Here is a 25,639-nt window from a genome sequence, read left to right on the forward strand (position 1 = left end):
CATAATAAAAAGATTCTGAGCCAAGAACGATGGAGCCTCGGTTAAAGTTCAAACTAAAGAAACTCATCGCCCGCCTACATCCACCTGCGACAGCCAATCAGCTTTGAACCACGCCTCCATGAAAGCCAATCAGCATCCAAAGCTCATCTTAAAAGGCCTCCGATGCGCACCTGTCTGCTACCTGGTGCGCAGGCGGCGGATGAGCTGTTTAACTTTATTGAGATGACTGCGTTTCAACCCCCCTCCATCCCCTCCCCCACCATCGTAGCTAAAGCTTCATCAGAGCGTCATTCCTCCTGGACTCTTACTGCGTTCCCTGTCTCATCTCAATAGGTCCAGCAGAAAACTGCCATGTTGAGCCTGGTTCTACCAGAGGTTTCTTCCCAACGGGGAGTTTTTCCTCTCCACTGTCACTTCATGCTTGCTCATCATGGACAGGTTCTCTCCACCTGTGTTATCCAACTGGACTTCCATCTTCCAGGTCCCTGAGTGAAGCTCCACTATCAGCTCACACAGTCCACTGGATCTCCCCATAAAGCTCAGCAGACCGTCTCTCTAACCAGCAGTCTACAGACTGACCAACTCCATCTATATCCACTCCACCACCAGTGAATTTATTGAATTTAATGAATTTATTTACATAAAAATGTCCAATCATCCAATGATGACAATATACTGTATGCCTCAATTATATTTTCAGGAAAGTTTTTTTTAACACGGCTAGAGATCATAATGCATCAGACCCAAGAGGAATTAAAACACACTGAAATATTTGTAACATCTTTATTAAATATTCAGTATTATTAACTCATTTACATATACCGTAATCCACTAACCAAGAGCAAGTTTAATGATAAATTAGAGCAGATATATATACATACATACACTGACATATATTACTAACACAACTAGAAACAATCTGTAAAAATTCTGCATAAAGCATCACATCACCACACTGTGTGTTTTAGGTATCAGGTTTAGCAGAACTGGGTGGGATTCTCTGTGAAATGCAGTGAACCAGAGGAACGACTCTGGACTCCTGAACCTCAGAAGGAGCAGATCAAACACTGACAGCTGGTCCAGTTTCAGCAAAGCTCAAACCTAGAAAATAAACCCCTGGTGGCTTTAACTGCAAACTGTCCTAATGAAAAAGCAAAAAATGACCATACTGGGATCAAATGTGGCTGATGTAACCAGAACTATTCCCCTCTGAAGGCACATCTCTCCAGCTGAGCTTCTAGAACGGACAACTTCCTGTTTGACTTCCTGTTGCTTTATGCAATTGGCCGCATAAGGCTAGGTGAGCTCTTACAGCTGAAGGCTACGCTGAAGTAGATTTCTCCAGAGAGGTCTGTGCTCGCTGTACCAAGTCAGACTATATTGCCTACAAATAAGAAGGAGTTGATCTTAGATGCTTCCTGTGATTCAAACCAAGTTGAACGCAGTGTTTCCTGAAACCGCCGTCATGTTATTGAAAAGAGCGCACTGAGTCAAACTGTATCATCATTATTCATTTATTCCAGGATCATCAAACTTCCAGCATGTGCTTCCCATAACAATACCTGTCACCTGGACTACCAGAACATGTCACTCTTTTATGATGTCATCATAGGTAGCCATTTGTTTTATACATACATAACAATAACACCACATCTCTCCTGTCTAGAATCAATGGGTGGACTACCATTGATTCAACAGACCTAACAGGATTATTCTGCCTCTATAGCTGGAAGGTCTATTTCTACATAGAGTTAGAAAAAAACCCTGAATCATTCTTAAACTTTAAGCATAATTGTTGCACCAATTATTTCATTTTCTTTAGCTACAAGTTCAGTCTATCTGGTTTCACAATCTGTCTTCCAAACCTGCTTGTATGAGTAGGTGAAAGTTTAGCAAAGCTCTGCTCTGTAGATTCTTTAGAACTTGGTTGAACTTCTTCTGCAGCAACATCACCTTCCGGTACATCTGGCTCTGTCGAAGGCTCCATAGGAACCGGATGATGACGATTTCACCTAATCGATACATGGGGTCTATCCACAATGAAGGTGGAGTAGAATGATTGGTAACCACTGCTCCTCCAACACCTTAACCACTCAGGGTGCAGATTAGGAAGTAGAGTTGTAGTTCCACACACCTCTCTGTAGCTTCTCTACTGTTACCCACTCATTACTCTATCCAGTGTCTTTCCCATGACCAAATTCAAATAAATTAGAAGAGATTCCTTACAGAAACCTGGCTGCAGCAAGAGGATTATTTGAGCATAAATGAGGCAACTCCTTCAAGCTATTTAAATTTTCACATCCCCAGAAGTTCTGGGCGAGGAGGAGGAGTAGCAACAATTGTCATGATGGGTTACGGAGGCAAGCCCAAGATGCACAACACACACGGAGGAGGCAGGGAAAAAGTTCAAATGTTTATTAAAGGTTCTGAACACGAGAGAATAAACAGTTCTGAGAATGTTTCACTGAAGTATTGACTGGGACTGGAAACTGTTGGTTAGCAGAGTTCATGAGAAGCTAAGCGTCTAGCTTCAGGCTTAGCATGGCAGACCTTGATCTGAGCTTCCAGCTCACTGCAGAGAACAACAGGAAATATCCACATAGGATTCTTCAGGCTGATTCCACATAGGAACCTTCAGGTAAACTCCACATAGAAGTCTTCGGGTTAAATTCACATAGGAATCTTCAGGTTGGCTCACCAGGGCAGATAGCAGGTTAAGCTCACCTAGAGCTGCAGGCCAGAGACAGGTTTCCTGTGATGCAGCTCTCCCAGAGCTGCAGGCCAGAGACAGGTTTCCTGTGATGCAGCTCTCCCAGAGCTGCAGGCCAGAGACAGGTTTCCTGTGATGCAGCTCTTCCAGAGCTGCAGGCCAGAGACAGGTTTCCTGTGATGCAGCTCTCCCAGAGCTGCAGGCCAGAGACAGGTTTCCTGTGATGCAGCTCTCCCAGAGCTGCAGGCCAGAGACAGGTTTCCTGTGATGCAGCTCTTCCAGAGCTGCAGGCCAGAGACAGGTTTCCTGTGATGCAGCTCTCCCAGAGCTGCATCACAGGAAACCTGTCTCTGGCCTGCAGCTCTTCCAGAGCTGCAGGCCAGAGACAGGTTTCCTGTGATGCAGCTCTCCCAGAGCTGCAGGCCAGAGACAGGTTTCCTGTGATGCAGCTCTTCCAGAGCTGCAGGCCAGAGACAGGTTTCCTGTGATGCAGCTCTCCCAGAGCTGCAGGCCAGAGACAGGTTTCCTGTGATGCAGCTCTCCCAGAGCTGCAGGCCAGAGACAGGTTTCCTGTGATGCAGCTCTTCCAGAGCTGCAGGCCAGAGACAGGTTTCCTGTGATGCAGCTCTCCCAGAGCTGCAGGCCAGAGACAGGTTTCCTGTGATGCAGCTCTTCCAGAGCTGCAGGCCAGAGACAGGTTTCCTGTGATGCAGCTCTTCCAGAGCTGCAGGCCAGAGACAGGTTTCCTGTGATGCAGCTCTCCCAGAGCTGCAGGCCAGAGACAGGTTACCAGTGAGGCAGCTCTTCCAGAGCTTCACGAGGAGACAGGAGGTTAAGCTCATCCAGAGCTTCACGAAGAGACAGGACTCCTGTGAGGCAGAAACAAGGAAGAGTTAGAATCTGATCTCACACTAGAGATAACCAAGGTTCTTCCAGTAACAGAGGCTCAGGTTGCTAACCAACTAAGATCAACACTGCGGCATGGAAGCAAGGTCTGGCAGGAGCTTATAAAGGGAAGGTCTCCTAATGAGTAGATGGAAATCAGGTGTGCAGGAAGGTTCCAGCCCTAGGAGACCCATGGCGCACTCTGCTGGAGACAGGGGGTAATCTCCAGATCCCAACAGTAACTCCAGTCCTAAAAGAAAACAACAAAGAGCAGAAGAGGATCCTCGCACGCCGTCTGATGGGCAAGCCTGAGGATCCCAACAACAATCTTCCAGTCTGACTTACTGATTACTCCCAAAACAGTTAATACCTGCAACTCTTTTGAACATTTAACCCTTAATTTCCCTCATCCAAATTTCAAGGCAAGAAAACCTCTTCTTTTTGTAACTTTGTATCGTCCACCAGGTCCTTACTCTGAATTTTTAGATGAGTTTTCAGAGTTCCTTTCTGATTTGGTATTAAATACTGACAGGGTCATCATAGTGGGAGATTTTAACATCCATGCTGACATTGAAGGCGATAGCTTAAGAGCAGCCTTTAATGCTATCTTAGACACTATTGGCTTTGTTCAAAATGTGAATAGTCCCACACATTCTCATCTTCATACTTTGGATCTTGTGCTGACATACGGCATAGAATGTGAAGAAATAACAGGATTTCCTCACAACCCTGTCCTCTCTGACCACTTTCTAATAACCTTCAGGATTACTTTAACAGAGTTCTCCTCCCCCAAAAGAAGGTTACATTTTAGTAGATCTTTGTCAGATAGTGCAGTTATACATTTTAAAGAATCTGCTTCACTTTCTCTCTCCTCTGTGTCACTGAGCAGTGCTGCAGAGTGCAAAAGCTTAGCTTATTCCCCTTCACAGGTTGATGATTTTGTTGATGGGGTTGCTAGTTCTCTGCGTATTGCCTTAGACAACGCAGCTCCTTTGAAAATGAAAAACTTGAAAAAATAGAAAGCTTGCTCCTTGGTTTAATGCAGAGCTGCACAGAGCAAAATACTAAAAACTGGAGAGAAAATGGCGCTCTACATGCCTACAGGAATCCTACGTAGTCTGGAAAAAAGTTTACTGCTGTATAAGAGGACCCTTTGTAATTCAATTCTATTCAGTTTATTTCTATAGCTCCAATTCACATCATGTCATCTCAGGTCACTTTCCAGTTCACCAGATCATCCAGTCAGATTGATTCAAAGTTTTCTATCTAAGGAAAACCAGCTGATTGCATCGACTCATTGACTCTTCAGCAATCCCTCACACTAAGCATGCTTGTAGCGACAGTGGAGAGGAAAAACTCCCTATGACTGCATGCTGGAACTTCAGCTGGAGATCAAGGCTTTAATGTTTCTGACAGAAGAAAAGTTTTAGATCCAGGAGGTTTCTGTCTCTTATGAAACTTTAAGAACACGTCTGTTTCTTCTTCTCTTTTCTCTTCTGACCACAGTGTCAGACAGTGTTGGTTTACTACTTCTGGTTTTACAGCCAAACATTCAAGTTCTCATCTCTAAAGATTCCTAATAAGGAGCCTTGTCACTGAGCTGTGAAGAGTAACATACCCAAGGTGTTAAACATGTTTATTATTAAAGGAACCTTTTTCTGTTGAAGACAGTCTGGGTAAAGAGGAAGAAGGCGGCTCTAGTTGATGTTTTCTGCTGCAGTAAAACACAGTCAGGTCAGATCACTGACAGGAAGAATGGAGGGAACATCTCCACACCGTCTGATCTGTAAGTAGACAGGTTCTAGTCCGAGTCCTGCTGGGTTCAGCATTGTTCTCTATCTTCTCTACACGTCCAACAACTTTGACTTCACTGTAATCTGTCAGTATCATAGAATTACTGTAGATTCCATTGATCTGATGGTCTAATAAAGGACCAGCAGGTTCTGATTGTTGGCGCTCTATAGAACCTGACTGGACCTTTATGAATAACAGCATCAGACTATAGAAGCAGAGTTATTAGAGTCGATGTGAAGTCTGAATTAGAGCATTTCAGAGGATGTTGTTCTCAACGTTGGCAGCTTTAGTTTGTAATTGATCCACTTTTTCCTCCAGTTCTGACCTTCCTGCTCTGCTGCTCAACAGATCAAGGTTGGTGAACTTCTGCCACATTAAAATGATTCCAGATATTTAAAGAAACCCTTTGGGTTCAAGCTGACCTCTGAGAGGTTAATGAAAAACAATCATCTGGAGAATTAATGAATATGATGAGTTTCAGTCTGATTAAAAACTGAAACCATGATGTGATCATTTCAGTCCTTCCAGCTCGTCTGACTGTGAGTCCCAGCAGATCTCAGTTCTTCAGAGGAGAGTCTGTGTCTCTGAGCTGTGAGGAGAACAGCAGCTCTGCTGGATGGACTGTATGGAGGAACACAACCAGAGGAACCAGGACTCAGTGTGGAGATGGATGGGGGAGACCAGCTGGTTCTACCTGCAACATCAGCTGGTTGTCCACATCAGACAGTGGAGTTTACTGGTGTTGGTCGTCCAGAGAGGGAGCAGCCAGCAGCAGCATCCAGCTCACTGTCACTGGTAAGATCAGACAGTGGAGTTAGTGTTGATGAAGCTGTGTGGAAATGGATGAAATGCTGTAGTTTGTCTCTGTGTTGAGGTGGATCAGTGATCCTGCAGAGTCCTGTCCTCCCTGTGATGGAGGGAGATGACGTCACTCTGAGCTGTCTAACAAAGACCACTCCCTCCAACCTCCCAGCTGCTTTCTATAAAGATGGCTCCCTCATCAGGACTGAGCCCAAAGGTCACATGACCCTCCACCATGTGACCAGCTCTGATGAAGGCCTCTACAGGTGTAACATCAGGGGTCATGGAGAGTCTCCATCCAGCTGGATCTTTGTTGAAGGTCAGAACCATGAAAACAATGTTTGAATGTCTAGTTTATAGAATGAAAATGGTTCATAATTATCTAATAAGTGTTTGTTTTCAGAGGAACCATCCCCCATTTCTGCTCCTACAACTTATCCTCCATTTACAAATTCTACTCCTACAACTTATCCTCCATTTAAAAATTCTACTCCTACAACTTATCCTCCATTTACAAATTCTACTCCTACAACTTATCCTCCATTTACAACTTCTACTCCTACAACTTATCCTCCATTTACAAATTCTACTCCTACAACTTATCCTCCATTTACAACTTCTACTCCTACAACTTATCCTCCATTTACAACTTCTGCTCCTACAACTTCTTCTTCATCTCTTGGCCACTTTCCTTCCTATGTTCTCCCGTTACTTTCCAAGATGATTCTTGTGGTTCTGCTGCTGGTTCTGCTGAGGAGACGATGCTTTCAGAGGAAATCTGAAGGTTAGAGGAACCTTGCTCATCCACCTTTGTTATGGATGCAAAGTTTAACACCAACAAACTGAAAATTATCTCAAAATCCTGTTTTATTTTTCAGGAAATCAGGAAGTTGGAAGGGAAAATATTACTTACAGTAATATCAACGTTTGAAAACAATCTTCAACAGAAAAACAAATCAAATGAAGGTAAAACTGTGTTTTTATTCTTGGTTTTGTTTTATGGGATTTTTTATCCATAATCAATGACTGAGGTGGATGACAGGAAATAAACCTTTTAGAAAAGGTTAATTTCTGAGCTCCTGTTTGGCAGAAGAGGAAATATAATCTATATAACCAGAGATAAAATAGTTTCCAATCTCTCATATTCATCCGAACTAAATTAGTTTAAAAAAAATACACATTTTGATAAAGGCAGAGAAGTTTTTATGTTAGAAACCTTTTCAGGAAGTCAGAAAATGTTCAAAAGCAGGAAGTAACTCAGTGATATCAGCAATATGAAGGAACAAACAGGAAACCATCTGTTGATGTTTTAGCGATAAAAGGATTTCAGTAAAGACACTTTTAGTCAAAGAGCTCAGATTATTTCAGAAAGTGACGTCCTCCATTGAAACATTATAGGATCCATGTTTTCTCAACTAGATTCATGTTGAGTGTTTGTGTTTTTAGACCAATCAGCTGTTATTAACCAGCCTTCTATATCAGGCTTACTACGTCACAGTCAGTTGCCCTCATTGGTCAGAGCGTCGGCCAATAGGGACAGACATGGTTTGAAAAACAACGGGTTGTCAGCCTCAGCAGATGGCCGCTCACACTGAGCCTGGTTCTGCTGGAGGTTTCTTCCTGTTCAAAGGGAGTTTTTCCTCTCCACTGTCACTACAAGCATGCTTAGTGTGAGGGATTGCTGAAGAGTCAATGAGTCGATGCAATCAGCTGGTTTTCCTTAGATAGAAAACTTTGAATCAATCTGACTGGATGATCTGGTTAAATAGTAAAGTGCCTTTAAATAAACATGTGTTGTGAATTGGCGCTATAGAAATAAACTGAACTGAATTGAAATCAAACACCCAATGAGTCCAGATCTGAAAGGCCCATAGAACCTCACCAGGTGACTCTCAGAGTCATCTTGGTGGAATCTCAGCCCATCCTCCCTGAACCCAGTTCAAGCTCCTTGGTTCTGGTGCTCTGAGTTTGCTTTTCCTCCCAGCAGATCACCTTCTAGTGTTGCGCCGATGCCATTTTTTGGCCCCGATACCCGATACCTGGCTGTGCCATATCGGCTGATTCCGATACCATAATAATGTAAAACAATCGCCATCATGGCTTCATGTCAAGCGCATGCCTACCTTTGTGAAGCAGGAAAAAATCTAATACAAAGTGAATCCAGTGCCCTATTTGTTGGTACTCGCCGATACCGATACCACCATTTTAGGGCAGTATCGGGGCCCTGTGCGATACTGGTATCGGTTTCAGTGCAACACTGTCACCTTCTCCATGCTGGACTGTTTGAAGTAGATTCTTCAGTCTCTGGAATAAAACAGGTTTTTGCTGCAGCTGTGATTAATCAGGTTTTAACGTTTTTGTGATTTCAGAGGTCTGACCAGGAACAGATGTTCTCTTTTCTTCAGGGAGATAATCCATGAATCCATCAATGATGACCAGCTCCTGCCTCCAGAGCCTAACATCACTTTACATCTGCAGAGTTTCCCTCACAAATGCATTCTGTTCATTATTATTCATATAAATAAATAAATAATATAAAAACCTTTTTCTGTTTTTCTTCGAAACTTTTCTGTTTTTTTTTTGTTTTTGTTTTTATATAAATCAAACTTGTTAACAAGCAGACAGTTCTTGTTTCTATAGATTTTCATTAGGTCCTTTTCTCACATAATGTTCTATCTCTTTTATAGACTGCTGAATGTTATGACGTGCATGTCTCTGTTTCATTTACATAAAATGGACATGAATGGTAATAATTCAGAAAGAGTGATTGTTTCAGTAATTGATTATACTGACAAATAATCAGATACTTAGAAAAATAAACTAGAAAAAGCTGTTTCGGAGAAACAGCAAGTGGGAATGCTTTTGCTGAATGAAAAAAGCTGAAATTACCTGAAGAACATATGAAAATGAGATAGGAAGTCATCAGAAAATTCAAACTGCAGAAAACAATTGAATCATCTAAAGATTTTGTAGGGTAGAATCATTTGGCAGTAAAACAGCAGAAACAAACTCATTTTAAAAGCTGCACAGCCAAACCATACATGATATCAAAAAATGTCTTGAATGTGGGCGCTAGAAGGGTCTTAATATAATGTCTCCCAAGTTTCTAGAAAAATGTATAAAGAAATTTTGAAGGGGGGCCTCCTACTGCCCAGAAACATGTCAGGCGTGTTATGAATTAGCAGCAAACAGAAAAGCTTAATTCCTGTCCAGAAAGAGAGCAGAATGAAGCCAAAGTTCACAGCATAGGCTGAAAAGTATTAAATTAGCTGAATCAGAAAATAAATTACAAAGAAAAACTTGAAATTTATCTGGTTGAAGAAAAAATGAGCAGCTTAAGGATGGGAAGTAAAATGTTGAGGAAGATGGTATTGAATAAGTATCAAAATTTTGAAATCATATGTGGAAATGTCAAGACTTGGCAAAACAATTTGAAATGATTTAAAATGTGTCGGTTGATCAGCATAAAGAAAACAGTGTCATCCTTAGAGGATTGAAAATCTACAAACCCATGTGCAAGACTGACCATGAGAAGCAGAGGAAGGACAGAGAGAGAAACCTATAGAAAGAGAGCTAATACCACTTAAGGAGCTGAATTTATCTAAAAACTAACCTGCATGTTACGAGCCGCTGTGTTGATGACAGCACCGTTGGCAGGCTTAGGCTGCATGTTACGAGGTTAGCAGATGCTTTATTACAGTGTAAATCTTAGAACCTGATTAAGAAATATGCACTGAGGTGTGTGGTCAACAGGCCTTGGTAGTGTAATTTGAAGTAATTGTTGAGTTTGGGTCATAGCTACAAGCCATACGGCACAATGAATGAGTGTATGTAAGGAAGAGGCTTTTATTTTGTAGGTTCCCTTTAGTCTTTTTTCAAAAGTCTATCATGGATGTGTGTCATGGGGAGGGTCATGCCCAGCAGTGATATAGAATCCATTTCTAAATATGAAATAACTGGTTTTCCATGTTATTGGGTGAATAGATGCTGTGTTAGAGCGTAAATGGGAGACTTTTATTGTGAAATTCGCTCTGGGGTGTGTTTTGAAAAGGTCCCTAGAGTCTAATAGAAGCAAGCTGGTAGAGTTTGGGTCATAATGCTGAGCCATTTGCATCAATTAATACGCGAGTATAATATAGAGGCTTTTATTGTGTAGGGTCACTGGAGTCTTATTTTGAAAGTCTCGCAGGGTTTTGTGTTGAGAAAAGGGTCAGACCCAGCAGTGATACTTGATGACTTTCCAATCGTTAAATCAATCTTTTCCCCTGTTATTAGGGCAGTAGATGAAGTGACAATGGGAGGATTTTATTTTGAAATTTGCTGTGGGGGGTGTTTAGAAAACCCCCCTAGAGTCTCATTTAAAAAAAGTGGTTGAGTTTGGGTGATAATGATCACCCATATGCTGGGGAAAAAAATATGAGTTTAATGTTGTGGCTTTTATTTTGTAGGGTCCCCGGAGTCTTATTTTGAAAGTCTATCAGGGTTGCGTGTGAAGGGAAGGGTCATGGCCAGTAGTTATATAGTATCCATTTCCAAATGTTAAATCAGTGTTGTCTCCCTCCATTAGATTAAAATGAGCTGTTTAAAGTGGCAGAGGTAAAATCCCTTTGAAGCTTGGTTACCTTGACAACGCTTAACGAGCCTGTCAGTGACAGAGAGAAAAGCGCTTCACTTTCGTTCCTTTCCTCTCAGGCTTTTTTTTAACGGGAAAATCAGCTCCGAACAAACGAGTGCTGAAGACAAACCGTAAATGTTATCTAAAAAAATCTTTCAGTCTAAGCGACAGCTATCCTTTGTCTCCAATTGGTTTAACTTTCATGGATGTAGCTCATTCACAACCTTAATGGGAAGGAGAAATAAAAACGTTTGTCACTCCTGCTGGTCTCATTAAACAACATGCAGCTCCATGGTAGAGCAGAGCTCTCAAAAGCAAAACTTCCCCTCCGAACAAACGAGCGGTGAGCCAAAACCGTAAAAGGTATTCAAAAAATTCTTTCACTGTTTGAGTCAGCCATCCTTCGGCTTCGACAGTGCCAACTTTCATGTTTCTACTAAAAACTATTTGGCCACGGTGACTATGTAAAAATGTATTTTTTCTGAGTATGAGGATTTTTCTCAGAATCAACGTTTTGGTATGCCCGAACAAGTCAGCTAAACAGCTAAACCATAAATGATATTGAAAAAAATTCCTCAATGTGAGTGCTAGAAGGGTCTGAAAATGTTCTATACCAAGTTTCATGTTTGTACATCAAATAGTTAAGAAATGGGAGCGATACGAAAATATGTATCGTTTTGGATTTTGTCTGTGATTTTTGTAAACTCTCTCATTGGATTTCTATTGGGGAAGTGTGCACTTCTTCGTGGTCTGGGCCAAACTGCAGGAAAACTGTAAATGCCACACAAAGGCGGGTTACATTTCCTGAATCCTGACAAAAATCCCTACGTTTTGATGTAAAATTTATTTTAATTGAGAGAAAAATGAGGGAGTGAGAAGAATTTGTTCGGAAAAACCAGAACAGCTCAAAAGCTAGAGCATGCACTCTAGCAGTTGAAGAATTCCGTCCATAGACTTCCATTACAAATCTGAAAATCTCTTTTAGAGTTTGAAGCTTCACTGAAGCAAAACTATAAAAGTTAGCAAAAAGCCGAGTTAATGAGTAATAGCAGAAAGATACGGAAACATTTTAAAAGTTGAATGGTGTTTCTAGCTGAAAGTATGCTGAAGTAGTTAAAGGTCAAAGATGATGAAGTTTTAGCTGAATTTTGCTGAAATGTAAGAATTCTACATGCATTTCAATGGGACAAAAAAAACGCAGAAAAAGCTGAACATCGCGAAAACTACAAAAAATATCTTTATGTGGCAGCATGCCCTGCAGGCTTTGAACGCACCACACAAGTGCCGAATCCAATTGGTTGTGGCGCTGTCTGTATATAAAGGGCCCGCCCTCACCTGGTCATCATGTTGTCCTTCCGGTTCAGACCTCGGTGTTTGCTGGCGCAGCACGCCAGCTGCATACGGATGCGCGCTCGAATGACGCGCTTTAAACTAAGCACTGATCAAGCCTTGTTGTGGTAAGAAGTTGTTTTATACTCTAATTCTGTTAGCCTAGCCTTAGCTCAGCTTTACTGATATATATGCAGGTGTCCCATACAAGCTGCCTGATTCTCCTCCTTGCCAGAGGCACTACATAGAGCCCAGTGGTAAGTGAAAGGCTCATTCTTCACATGCTTCTATTTCTATTTTTCCTGACATGCATGTTTGATTAGACGCTGCTGTTTGTCCTTGGCCGGCTGTTTGTCCTTGGCCGGCTGTTTGTCTGCTGTTCCCGGCCGGCAGTCCGCCTGTAAGCGTCCGTCGCCGGCTGCCTGTTACTTTGGCTGTCGGCTCCACGCCCGCCGTCCTGGTCAGCGCGAAGCTGCTTCCTGTCCCTCGTCCAGTGTGACTGATTCGGGCCGGTCTGTGACTGGCGTGAACCGATTCTTCTGGTGAATCTTTGGGCAGTGTCTGCTGCGGCGTGGGGGTTCATCCTCAAACTGACTTTATTGAAACTACTGCTGCTTGAGTCTTTGTGTACTGAACTGTTTTGATATGAAATGTGTGATTTGAATGTCTTTTTATTTTGGCAGAAACGGCCAGCTCCTGGTGTTGGTGGTGGACTTTCCGGGTGGTGGTACTCCTTTCGGTTTGGTGCACGATTTTCTTTTTTTTTTTTTTTTTTTGCTGTGTTCTTTTGTAGGTCACTACCCTGATTTACACTGCCATCCTGGAGTAGAGCTGTGACTGTTATTTTAATGTGTGAGTGGTTTTAAATTGCTTTGCTTCAAATAACTGTAATAAAATCATTGAATCTGGTGAGATTGTCTCAAGCCTCATCTTTAGCGGTCCTGTGTGCCTTCAAGGTAACTTTTAAGGGAATTAATGCAACCTTACATTAAATTTGCAGTTTTAAAGTGAGTTACCAATTTGGATCACTCAGTACCACTAAATTTACCAAAAGACATAGCAGGATTCTCCTGAACAAGCTGAACGTTTTGATACCAAAATTGTTGAAATCGGTTGAAAACTGCGGGACTAGTTAGAGTCAGAAAAATAAAAAGAGAAAGACAATAAGTGGGAATGGATAAGCCTTCCCACTTGATGACAGTCTGCACATTGAACAGCCTTCTCAGGCTCCCTGAAGGCCTGAAGAGGAGAGTCTGGCTGATGGTTGAATCTCAGCTTCAGGAGGAGCCTGTGGTTCTGGTTCTGACCGTGGATCACTGGACCAGCCCTACACTTTGCAGGGTTGATTGTCATCAGTTGTATTATTTTGACTATTAAGAATTTCATTCTATTTCAGATATCATATTTATATATTCAGTCAAGTTGATAAATGTCAGAACAACCACTTAAAATGTGTAAACTTTTTTAGGTAACTTAATTCTTACGGTATAATTAATTTTTTTTTTACTTTCCAAAATTCAGTTTCTTTTAAAATGGAATTTAGAAAATATATTCTCATAGTTCAGTCTAGGAGTGTCCCTTTTTTATCAGGAAGAATCTTTTTTTAGTGATCTACAAATGGAACAAATACAAACTTATGCTTTAATTCAATCAACAATCCTCTCCATCTTCCTTTCCTTTGCAGGTGTAGCATTGTTGCTCTGTCTTTTAAAGGCATTCTCGCTTCTTCATATAATTTCTTCATTAATATCTCCGGTTCCAGTGGGGTGAAACAGCACTTCCTGCTGCCTGTAGTCATGGTGACTCGTTGAATCGCTGCTCCACTGATAATGGATTTTTATAATTGTTAAGCACATTTTAAACTCTGAGTGGACCTACTTAGAGTTGATTAAACTAATTCATAGCAGCCGTTGTGAAACTGAAAACTCAGACCTAGATCAATTCAGCGTTCAGGATTAGAATGTGAGGTTGTTAAACCTGCTTCATGAAAAATATGCCTTCCATTGTGTGTGGGCTGTTTAACATGTTGAGTTAAACTAAAAGTTTTAAGTGTATCACTTGAGGTTTGCCAACATGTACTTTAATATCGATGTTGGCAACATTTGATCATGCTGACATGATCAAATGTTTACATTTCATCTCTGCTGCACAGGAATGGAAATGTTCTGAAAGCCGTACACAAAGAATATTTGTTTTGTATACACTCTGTGTTTACAAAATAACAAAATTGTCTACGTCTAAAGTCCCCCACAATAATTAGGTAGTTGTTGTTAAGTCATATCCAACACATATAACAGAAAAAAGAAAATTAAAATCATTTCATTTTGGATTCTGGAGTCCAATGTAGGCTCATAAAAATGGCTAAAACTGGGATTTGTACTTCGACCACCAGATAGTCCAAAGATTCAAAGTCACCCAGGATCACTTTTCATCACTGAATTATTAAACAGACTAATGAGTGTCGAGGATGGGAGGAGGTTGGTTAAAGACCCAAATGCAGAGATGAGGAGGCAGAGATATGGAGCAGGTGTGGATAGAGGTAACTAGAAGGGAGCTAGGAGAAAGGAGACTGGGACAAGGGGGCAACAAAGAGTAGCTCAAAAATATGCAACAAAGTCCAATTATAACACAAACTGGAAAAAAGAAACAACAAAATAGAATGACATAAATAACTGAAAACTCAAAAAAAGACTTAAAGAATTCCACAAAGGGGAGAACTATAACAACGAGTCGTCCCTCATTTTTAAAAGTATTTTTTGATGGAGAAAAGTATAATTTGGAGGTTTGGTCTCCAATAAAATCAGTATCTCATTATTTTCATCAAATCATGTCTCTGTTAGAAACATAAAATCAAGATTTTGCTGAATAATTAAGCCATTGATAAAAAATGTATTTTCCAGACAGAGATTTTATATTAAGTACATTTTAAATACCCTTGTTGATATTATCTCTATAGCTGGTTAAGCTTCATATTGTTTCAAGTTTGATGGTTTACTGCTGTTGATCCTTTAAGCTCTGTTCCTTCTGCCACTTTTCCTGGGGAGAATTAATTCTGATAAAAATGTAAAGGCCTTTATTTTCCCACAATGGGAAAGTTCGCTCTGTGCATTTTAACCCATCCCCTTGGGGAGCAATGGGTTGCCCGTATGTGGCATCTGGGAGCAGTGTGGGGTTAAGGGTCAGGAACCCCTAGTGGAGACTGTGGGATTCGAACTGGGTAACTGCAACCTTCTCAGAGCAAAAGCACTCTGCTCTAACCACTAGGCCAGCTCTCCACTGGAACCCAAAGTATATCAAAGAAACGTAATTTGAGAGACAGAGTTGTAGCCCTGCAGCCTTTACATAATGTTTGGCTGCAAGGAGGAGGTGAGGAGGGGGTTTGGGGGGAGTTTTCATAATGAGGGGACAAATTCCACTTTAGTGCTGTGATGAATAGTGGAGATGGCGCTGTTGAGGGGTTGTGGGAGGACAGGAGGAGATCGATTGGGTGTCTTGTTAGGGTTGTGCCTTAAGGTGTCTGAGGGGAAGTAACTCTGCTCAAAGGAATTGATGAAAGTGGTAAAGTCCTTGCCATTATCTCGTTGACCCTTTAGGCTTTCTGCATCTCTTCCTAATTCAGTGCTTGTTCATGTTCCGTGGTCTAAGTAGAGTTACATTGATCATCAGGGACACACTATGTCAGTTTTTTAACTCACATCATGTACTTTGATCAGAAAATAAAGAAAATGTTGGAAGGCAAATGTTTTGCACATGATCTACTTAGGTGAAATTCACCCCCTTGAAGATATTAGGGTTCCAGTTTGTGTGGGTTGTTTTTTGTTTTCTTTTTGTTCTCCCCTTCCACCACTAGATGGTGCCCTCTCCTCGTTTTGGGCCTCCTCTCACACCTTCGGCTCGTTGGGTCATCACCAGAGGAATATTTGAGCAGCGGGCTGTCACTACCTCGACGCCAGAGTGTTTGCCAGTATTGGATACTCTAACCAACAAAAGAGAAAGGCAAACTGAAGTTTGCCTTTCTCTTTTATTCTCCAAGAACCCCCCAAACGTGAGTTTCTGGTTCACCTGTCCGCTGAGGTCCCACTGAGTTTACCCTGCAAGATAATCTCTCTCTCTGTGTTTGTCAACCTCCCAATAAACCTGTAAACTTCTACCCTTGGTTCTCTGAGTGTTTCTCTGCATGTGGGTGAGATACTCAAAGCTCATCATGACAGAAGAGGTGTTGCTTTTATGAAAAAAATCTCCAAGTTATCAACAACACTGATTGATCTTGCAGAGCAGGTTCCTTTGATCTATGTATTAAGATAGAAAGCTCTGCTGTAGATTTAATCAGTGAGCCTCAAAGCACCAAACATGGTTTGCTTTGAGGCACTGGGTAAAAAAACAAACAAACAAAAACAGCACAGATCGGAATCTGCTCACCTGCATAGCAGGAACCTCTCTATATGCACTGCAGGCAGTGAGACATGGAAAAGAATCACATCAGAGATTAAAAAGTCAGAGACAACCGGTACAACGCAGGCTTGATTTCCTCCCCCCACCCAGACCATGATAAAATTATCAGCATGTGAAGATGGACTGTGCCCAGAGTTGGTAACTCATAAAAATCTAATCCGCATATAATTAAATAGCAGGAATATCATTTAGTGAAGCATTTCTAAAGTAAGAGCCAATTTGTCTGGTAAGAGGTTCTAGAATTTGAAAGTCTATTTTACCACTGCCAGCTCTAACACAACGCTGAACAAGCAAGACCTCCATGGCCTTCAAAGGTTGGAGGTAATGGTAGAAACGACCTTCCCAGGATGCACCTCGCCTGTCGTGAACCCAAACCAACTCTGTCAACATGCTTTCTAAGCAGGCAGTGGTGGACTGTAACTGAATACATTTAATTAAATCCTGTACTTACGTACCGGTTTTGAGTATCTTTACTTTACTCAAGTATTTCTTCGAGTGGGTACTTATAACTTGCACTCCACTACATTTCTAGTCATTACTTTTCCTCAAGTACAATATCTGAGTAGTTCGTCCACCACTGCTTCCAGGTGACAGTATGTTCATGGATCCATTCAAGTTCTTATGAGGCACCAAAAATTGCAAAGTCCCGCCTACATTGGGCCAGCTCAAGATTTCAAAGTTATAACTTTCGGTGTTTTTCGACACAATAACCTCTAATAGTCTGAAAAACTATAATGGAGAGGAGCATCCCAAAGAAAACTGGCAGAACAATGGATCCTTCATTTCCTTTTTTCTCATTCTCTTCCATCTGGATCTTTTCAGCCTTGTTCCCTTCATCATTTTTCTCTTCGTATTCTTCATCGTCGTTCCCTCCATCCTCTTTGTTTCCATCCCCTGTAGAAGAGAAGCAGGTGTTAGTCTGATTTGTCCGGTTGGAGATGCTTGTAGATCATCATCTGCTGCAACCAGACCAACTTTAGAAACAATCATCTGGTGTAAGTTCATTCATTTTTACATCAATAACATAGAAGCTACTGGAAGGCCTAGTAGGGAAACAGTCTCACCTGGAAGAGGGAGTGGAGGAAGAGGAGGAGGACTAACATCCAACCCAATGATGCATGTGAGACTATCTTCCAAATCTTCAGAGCCCATGTGGACCACTCTACACTCATATATCCCAATGTCGTAAGTTTTTACATCCTCCAGAAGCAAAGACACATCTCTATCCTCCATGAGACTGTCCTGCAGGTTCACCCGGTCAGAGTAAGAAGGATTCTGATTGGATTCATCGATCTGCTCGTCTCGATAGAGAAGGACGTATTCGTCTCCAAGATCGGTTCTTCTCCACTGGACAACTAAGACGGTGTAGTTGAAGGGATGTTGACATGGCAGAGTGACCGTCTGTCCAGCTTCAGCTGAGATGTTTTTACGAACTGCAGGGAGAAGATAGCAGAGAGGTTAGAGGTCAGCAGAGAGGTCAGAGGTCAGCAGAGAGGTCAGAGGTCAGCAGAGAGGTTAGAGGTCAGCAGAGAGGTCAGAGGTCAGCAGAGAGGTCAGAGGTCAGCACCATACAGGCACCACCCATATGTGCCTGTATGGCAGGCAGTGATGGGACTAACGGCGTTGAAAGTAACGGCGTTACTAACGCCGTTACTTTGTTTTAGTAACGAGTAATCTAACTAATTACTTTGACTGTAACTATAACGCAGTTACCATTGCAGGCACCCCGTTACTGCGCGTTACTCAGGTCGCACAATGAGCCTTTTTTCATGATAGGACTCGTGCGCAGCTGCGTGAAGCTGACACCCCACCCACGTCAAAAAACTCTGCAAATAGACTGAATGGTTAGTGCAACGTTAGTGCAGATTTGTGCAGAAAAAAATATTGTTTGTGCTACTTTTGTTTAAGAGATATTAAAGATTTATTTTAGGTCATCCAGAGGTGCGCGCCTTGTCATGAGAGAGGGGAGGAATAGATTCCGTCTGTCAGTTGAATAGGTGGGTGTTTCTGCTGGTGGGTGTTAACGTACAGCACACACAGAGAGATGGAGAGTGAGGATGACTCCAGCAGCAAAACAGCGTTTTCCACATGGAAATACCAGTGTTACGTAGAGCTGCGTTTCCCCATCACATAACGGTTTCCTCTGCATCTCCACACAGCGCAGGCGGCAAGAGTCACCGCGCAAGCGACAGGAAACGCGCATGCTCGCTAAAGGCGCGCAACAGTCGCCCTGTGCTCGCGCCACAGGAGAACTATGGAGAGCGTGAACGATCAAATGAACCTGACAACAGCCAGAAATGATAGCCTGTATGGAGAAAGGGAGAAATCTGGATGGATGGATGGATGGATGGATGGATGGATGGATGGATGGATGGATGGATGGATGGATGGATGGATGGATGGATGGATGGATGGATGGATGGATACTCTGCCTTCTCAACCTACTGTTTTTTTTTATTTTAAACATTATTTGATGGCCTTTGTGGCAGGGATGGAGATCCATATTTTATGTCACACACAGAGTATACATCTAGATAGATAGATGATAGATGATAGATGTTGCAGTATCTATAACAACCCAAACACACAGGATTTCAGAATTAGACATCCCCAGTTATTAATTTCATATACTCACCGGATCTGAATGTCCTGTTATAAAACTTCACATGGCGTTCCCCCCTGATGTCATTTACGTTGAGTTGCAATAAATGCTAAACTCTCTGCAGGTTCTTGTCTTTGTCGTCCGCTCTATTCAGCTGGCTTTGGAAACACACGGCGAGAAGGTGGGGGCCGGGTGGTGAGGTTTACGGGGGCGAGAAATGCAAAAGTAACGCAATAGTTACTTTTACTAGTAACTAGTTACTTTTATTGTGGAGTAACTCAGTTAGTAACTCAGTTACTTTTTGGGAGAAGTAACTAGTAACTATAACTAATTACTTTTTCAAAGTAACGTGCCCAACACTGATGGCAGGTGGAGTACTATCAACACCCCCGGATGCAGCTCGGCCTGTGGTGTGGCACCTCCTGCCCTGACCCTGCATGCAGCCTGTGCCTGCAGACGGCTGCAGAGAATCTGGGGGGGTATCTGGCGTCGGTGCTCGGATGGAGGGGCTGTGGCCGTTGGGTGGGGGTTATCCCTTCTGGGGCGGGTCCTGAGCTGCATTGTTGCTCTCTGTTGAAGCCCGTTTCCATCCCTCTTTTATTTTATCTTATTTTTATTATTTTATTTTCCAGCCCACTTCCCGCACAAAGATTAGTTTAGATTTAGATTAGATTCCACTTTATTGTCATCACACAGGTACAGGTTCAAGGCAACGAAATGCAGTTTAGGTCTAACCAGAAGTGCAATAGGAGCAAGTGCACGATAAATAATGGTTCCATAAGTACAGGACATGGGTTCTACTGAATAAATATAGAGATGAATTCTATTATAAATAATGAATATAATATATAGATCACTAGTGTTATGAACTAAATTTACAGCTGGATATGTACCGAATATAATATACAGGTGGATATTACTATAAAGAGTGTTTTTACAGTTATTTACAATAGGTTTTACTATAAAATGAATAAATAAAGTTTGGACAGTATTAGGAATCCAGTCTCTGTAGGTTGTGTTTTTGCTTCTTTTTCCCTCCACCACCAGGTGAAAATCTAAGTGGCAGTCAGCTCCTCCGTTCCTCAAGGAAACACCTCAACCTGGGTAAACCCTGTCCGCCCTCCAACGAGCAAGTCAATTACTGGAACAACCCACACCGCCTGAATTCAGAGAAAGACACCTTTTCTGGAAAAGTGAGTCCTTTTGCCTTTACTCCCTTTTGTAAATCGAAGCTCAAATTTCCCACTGAGCCTGAATTAACCACAGGAACTTCCCCTTCATTGGTTCACCAGTGTTATGAGCAGCACTGGACCCATCTCTACCAGTTCTCAATAAACCTGCTAAACCTTCCCCTGGTCTCTCTGTTTGGTTTCTGCATGTGGGTCAGATCTTTGAATAAATTCATGACAGACAGAAGCCATCTAAAGGGTTCTGGGGATCGGACCTCAAAACACATCAGGATAGCGTATATATGAGGACTGTAAGATCATGGTTAGGTTCTGACTATGGGTGTGTCTCTGCTGATTGCTGGTTTATGTCTGTATGGGTGTAAGGGTGAGGTAGTGAGGAAGAGACAGGATGATGGTGAAATTGTTTTGATCTATTTGTCAGGTTGGGTGTTTGCCTCCTTTGCCTAAACCACTGAACATTCTAGGCCCAAGTTTGAGTGGCCTGCTTCCTCCCCCTCTTTATGCTCCCTGCCAGTGACCGCTTCCTGTCTCTGCTGGTCCGTTGATGGTTTTCTAGGTGCGGGGTCGGGTACGTCAGTGAGCCCTCCTTATTCCCGGTGGTTGCAGGGCCAGGCCTGGGCCCCCACTTGGGGGTGGTTCACCCAGGGACCTCGGATGCGGGGCTCTTACATCGACCTTGGGTGTAACTGGCCTCTAGCTGAGCCCACTGGCTCGCTGCCGAGGCCCTGGGGGCCCCTGGCACTATCGCCTCTAGGGTAGGGCCCTTAAGGGACTGGCCCCCTTTTGGAGTTTGGCTCCTTGGGAGTCAGACTCCTGGTAATGGGGCTCACTTCACCTCTTTTTCTGTCTTGGGCTCTTTAGGGCGAGTCTCGGGCCGCTGGATTAGATGTTTCTGATGCTTCGCTTTCTTTAACATCTCCGTAGTGATTTGTTCCCAGTGTATTTTTTTTGATGCAGAGAGCAGTGGACACAGAGAACATACTGAAATGTACCTAATAGACGTTGTAGGAGACATAAATGGTTATGTGGTGTATGTTGTGTCTTGGAGGTGGAGACTCAAAGGGAGGTGGGTGTGCACCAAGGAAGTGGGTATAAGTGCGCACTCACCTGTCTCACTGATGAGAAGAGTAAGGGTGGGGCTGCCGTAATTTTGTTTGACCGCTTAATTTCACTAAGTTTCATATTATTTTGTTTCAGTATTCATTCGTTTCCTATATTAACTAACGGATCTAACTTTGTTTGCCACAATCATCCCTGCTGCGCTGTCATTAACTCATGCTGGTGACAATAAACAAACAAAAGCATCCTGGATTCCAGCATATCTGTAACAATATAAACATTTAAGCGCGTCACAAATAGGGAAAGAAAGGAGGACCCGACCCGAACTCTCAGCGGCCTAAAGGATCTTTAAGGAAGCCGCTATACTTTTGTCAAACAAAAATGGCTTTAATGGAAATCATCACCGCGCACAAGTGACAAAAACCAAGTCATCCCTCACTGGAGAACAATGAAGCCACAGCTAAGTGCCACATCATACGTTTCATTCACCAGGAAACAGGTAGGCCAGAGCCTTTCTTATGTTTGTGGATGGAATTCGTTTTGATTGCTTTCTGGCAAATGAGAATAATATATTGAATGGATGCTCCGCTGGATACATTGGCGCACTGACGATTGCGCAAGTTCTCCGTGCTTTATTTAATTGATAACGGGACTTGGTGGCATAAATATGTGGCGGTTGCTGTTGTCTGAAGGCCTATTGTTTATTTGAATGCTTGGATCGAAATTGCTCTGCCAATTAATTTAAATGCAATGTCAAATGAGTGGATTTGTTGCCTGGAAATGTGATTGTGACGAGCCACACAATAAAATATAACCAAATGAGTGGAATAAATTCAGCATTTGAATGTTCAAATATGGAGCATGGAAAAAGAGAAATTAAATTGACTGCCAAAGCGTTGGAAAATAAAATTGAACGTCTCCAGCTTGAGCGCAAAAGTACTGTTAATAAAATTAAAGGGCTCATTCCGCAAATTAAAGCAAAAATGAAAATAAAAGAAAACGCTGCTGATATCCTTACACAGCTGGACCATTTGAATATACTGTGTAACAGGGCCAGTGAACTGCACAATGAATTATTGCCATTATTGCCTGATGATGTGGATAAAATTCAAAACGACTGGTTTTCCAGCATTATGGATTACAGTGGTGTATTCAAGGAACAAGTGGAAAAATGGATACAGGAAAATCAAGATGAAAATTCAAATAAAACGCCATTTGAAACAAACATCTCAGAGCAATCAACAAAAGAAATAAATCCTGTTGGAAAGCATAAGGATCTGCTAACTGCGCCTCTGGAAGTTGTTCCCACTGTACAAAACTTACCTGATGAACTTAATCCTTCTGATAGCATCTCAAATGCAACCAAAAGAACACGCTCATAAACTCGTTCAAAAACAGAAAGAAATCTTGCAATTTTGGCAGCAAAGCAAAAGGCCTTAAAGGAAAAACATGCATTGGATGAAGAGGAGTTAAAGTTACGTAAAAGACGAGAGCTTCTTTTACTGGAGAGTGAAATCGCTGAGGAAATGGCAAAACTGAGTGTCATAGAATCACAAAGCAGTGTTGGCAGGAAATCAAAGTCAATGGTTTCTGATGGGATGAACTCTTACTTTGAACAGACACATTCAAAAGGACAACTTAATGTTATGCCTCTGAGTTCGTGCCACTACCACCAGTAAAACCCCATACAACGGACGTCACACAGCCAGCTGTGAAACCTAAAGTCACTCTCTTATGTAATAAAAAACAGCCCTCAGGTACCTCTTACATGCTCGAGCGCTATTTGATGGCTCCTGAAGACCCTGTTGCCACTGCTGCACAAACTGATGGATTACGAAATGAAAGTGTTTTGGATATAATGAGGAAACGAAATGAAATCACGACACTCCTAATGCAACAACAAAGTCTCTCAGCGCTTCCAAAAAGAGAAATTCCCATTTTTGATGGTAATCCACTCAAATATCACTCATTTATTAAAGCTTTTGAAAATGCAGTTGAGCAAAACACCCATAACAATTCTGACAGACTTTATTTCCTTGAACAGTACACTAAAGGGCAAGCAAAAGAGTTGGTGGGGAGTTGTCAGCTCATGGAGTCAGGCCTAGGGTATGCTAAAGCAAAGGCTCTGTTGAAAGATCATTATGGAAATGAGCAAAAGGTGGCTGCAGCATATATGGAGAGAGTTCTGTCATGGACCTCTATTAAGAGCATGTGAGGGCCCTCCAGGAGTACAGCCTCTTTCTGCGTGGATGCTGCAATGCCATGGAAGATGTGCAGTATTTAAATGACCTAGACACACCCACAAACATGGTGGAGATCATCAAAAAACTGCCCTACAAACTCAGAGACCGCTGGAGATGCCATGCATGTGACCTGCAGGAAAAATACAACAGAAGAGCAAGGTTTATGGATATAGCCAGCTTTGTTGAGAAACAGGTGAAAATCTTAACAGACCCAGTTTTTGGAAATATTCAGGACATTACTTCATCAACTAAACAAATAAAACACAAACCTCAGCCTCGTTCCAGCATCAAAGGAACCAGCTTTGCTACCACTGTGGATAATATGGAAAGAACAGGCACGCCTTTGAACAAATATATTTAAAACACCTTTACTTACCACAGATTGAAGCTGGAATCGAGCTGCTGATTGGCTCTAATGTCCCACGAGCCATGGAACCGCTGGAAGTCATCCGCAGTGAGCATAATGGACCCTATGCTGTAAGGACAGTGCTGGGCTGGACCGTAAATGGACCACTAACAGGAAATAGTGGAGAGGCCAATTACTGCGAGCAGGCAGTAACTGTGAACCGTGTGTCCATTGTGAATTTGGATGAACTATGGCAACAGCAATTTAAGATGGATTTTCCAGAGTCTGTTGTTGAGGAACAAGTAGGTCTGTCAAGAGAAGACCTGAGGTTCATGGATATGGTTAGAAAGTCAGCCAAACATATTGATGGTCACTACCAGATCGCTCTGCCTTTAAAAAATTCAAACATTAGCATGACCAATAACAGGAAAGTGGCAGAACAACGTTTACACCACTTAAAGAGGAGGTTTCAAAGGGATCCAATGTTCTACATGGAGTATAACATCTTTGTTAAAGATCTCCTTTGTAAAGGTTATGCTGAAAGAGTTCCTGGTGCAGAGCTGGAAAGAAGTGATGGCAAGGTTTGGTACATACCGCATCACGGTGTCTACCACCCAACAAAAAGAAAATTGAGAGTCGTGTTTGATTGTGGTGCCCGTTTCAATGGACAGTCTCTAAATGAGGAGTTGTTGCAAGGCCCCGATCTAACCAGCTCACTAATTGGAGTTGTGAAAAGGTTCAGGAGGGAACCTGTGGTCATTATGGCTGACATAGAAGCAATGTTTCATCAGATGCGAGTGCCACCAGAAGATGCCGACTTGCTACGATTCCTATGGTGGCCACAAGGAGACCTGAACCAAGCACCATGTGAATATAGAATGAAAGTGCATCTTTTTGGAGCTACTTCCTCCCCTAGCTGTGCCAACTTCGCCCTCAAAAAATGTGCAGATGATTTTGGACACGGCTACAGAAAGGAGACAGTGGATAAGTCGCAGCACTGTTTCTATGTTGATGACTGTTTGGTGTCAGTTGCAACAGAAGAGGAAGCACTGACCCTCTGTCATGAGCTCACGTCTCTATGTGCTAAAGGTGGGTTCTGTTTGACTAAGTGGTTCAGTAACAGAAGCGAAGTGATTCAGACCATCCCAGAACCTCACGGAGCTAAAGGCATGAAGCAGTTGGATCTGGAGTGTGAGTTTATGCCCATTGAAAGAGTGTTGGGTTTGGAGTGGTGTGTCAAGTCAGACACCTTTAAATTCAACATTATATGGAAGGAAAGACCATTCACTCGCAGAGGCATTATTTCTGCTGTATCCTCAATTTACGATCCATTGGGTATGCTCTGTCCCCTTGTTCTGACAGCAAAAAAGATCTTAAGGGATTTGTGCAGAGGAGGAATTGGTTGGGATGACCCCATACCTGAGACTGTCTCCAACAAGTGGCTTAAGTGGAAGCAAGGGCTTCATCTGCTGGACAATTATGAATTACATAGACGTCTAAAACCACTGGAGTTTGGAAATGTTGTCAATGCACAATTACATCATTTCTGTGATGCATGTGAGGATGGCTAGGGTGTAGTCACTTACCTGATGATGCAGAACGAGCGCCACCAA

General features: G+C 42.4%; 2 protein-coding genes across 2 annotated transcripts; one reads left to right on the plus strand and one right to left on the minus strand.

Annotated features, from left to right (window-relative positions):
- Positions 1 to 5,240: 5,240 nt before the first annotated feature.
- On the plus strand, positions 5,241 to 8,616 carry LOC119774680 (Fc receptor-like protein 4). Its single transcript, XM_038272323.1, has 7 exons — positions 5,241 to 5,381; positions 5,708 to 5,743; positions 5,909 to 6,184; positions 6,264 to 6,509; positions 6,911 to 6,974; positions 7,069 to 7,156; positions 8,560 to 8,616. The coding sequence occupies exons 1-5, from the start codon at positions 5,300 to 5,302 to the stop codon at positions 6,970 to 6,972; spliced, it is 702 nt and encodes a 233-aa protein (XP_038128251.1). The 5' UTR covers positions 5,241 to 5,299; the 3' UTR covers positions 6,973 to 6,974; positions 7,069 to 7,156; positions 8,560 to 8,616.
- Positions 8,617 to 17,121: 8,505 nt separating this feature from the next.
- LOC119774670 (aggrecan core protein-like) lies at positions 17,122 to 24,111 on the minus strand. The gene is made up of 3 exons (XM_038272309.1): positions 24,057 to 24,111; positions 17,651 to 18,019; positions 17,122 to 17,480 (listed from the first exon to the last, which is right to left on the minus strand). The coding sequence occupies exons 1-3, from the start codon at positions 24,109 to 24,111 to the stop codon at positions 17,266 to 17,268; spliced, it is 639 nt and encodes a 212-aa protein (XP_038128237.1). The 3' UTR covers positions 17,122 to 17,265.
- Positions 24,112 to 25,639: the final 1,528 nt, after the last annotated feature.

The sequence above is a fragment of the Cyprinodon tularosa genome, unplaced genomic scaffold (assembly GCF_016077235.1).
Source record: "Cyprinodon tularosa strain WSP-4 unplaced genomic scaffold, ASM1607723v1 ctg822, whole genome shotgun sequence".
NCBI classification, from domain to species: Eukaryota; Metazoa; Chordata; class Actinopteri; order Cyprinodontiformes; family Cyprinodontidae; genus Cyprinodon; species Cyprinodon tularosa.

Bases quoted from the DNA above. Each gene is read 5' to 3' on its own strand.
- LOC119774680 (XM_038272323.1), top strand. From the start codon at position 5,300: ATGTTTTCTGCTGCAGTAAAACACAGTCAGGTCAGATCACTGACAGGA. The intron at 5,382-5,707 runs GTAAGTAGACAG...TTTTTCCTCCAG, and splicing joins ATCTCCACACCGTCTGATCT to TTCTGACCTTCCTGCTCTGC. The intron at 6,185-6,263 runs GTAAGATCAGAC...CTCTGTGTTGAG, and splicing joins CATCCAGCTCACTGTCACTG to GTGGATCAGTGATCCTGCAG.
- LOC119774670 (XM_038272309.1), bottom strand. From the start codon at position 24,111: ATGGCTCGTGGGACATTAGAGCCAATCAGCAGCTCGATTCCAGCTTCA. The intron at 18,020-24,056 runs GTAAGTAAAGGT...TTCTCCCTGCAG, and splicing joins GATTCCAGCTTCAATCTGTG to TTCGTAAAAACATCTCAGCT. The intron at 17,481-17,650 runs GTGAGACTGTTT...TCTCTTCTACAG, and splicing joins TCCTCCACTCCCTCTTCCAG to GGGATGGAAACAAAGAGGAT.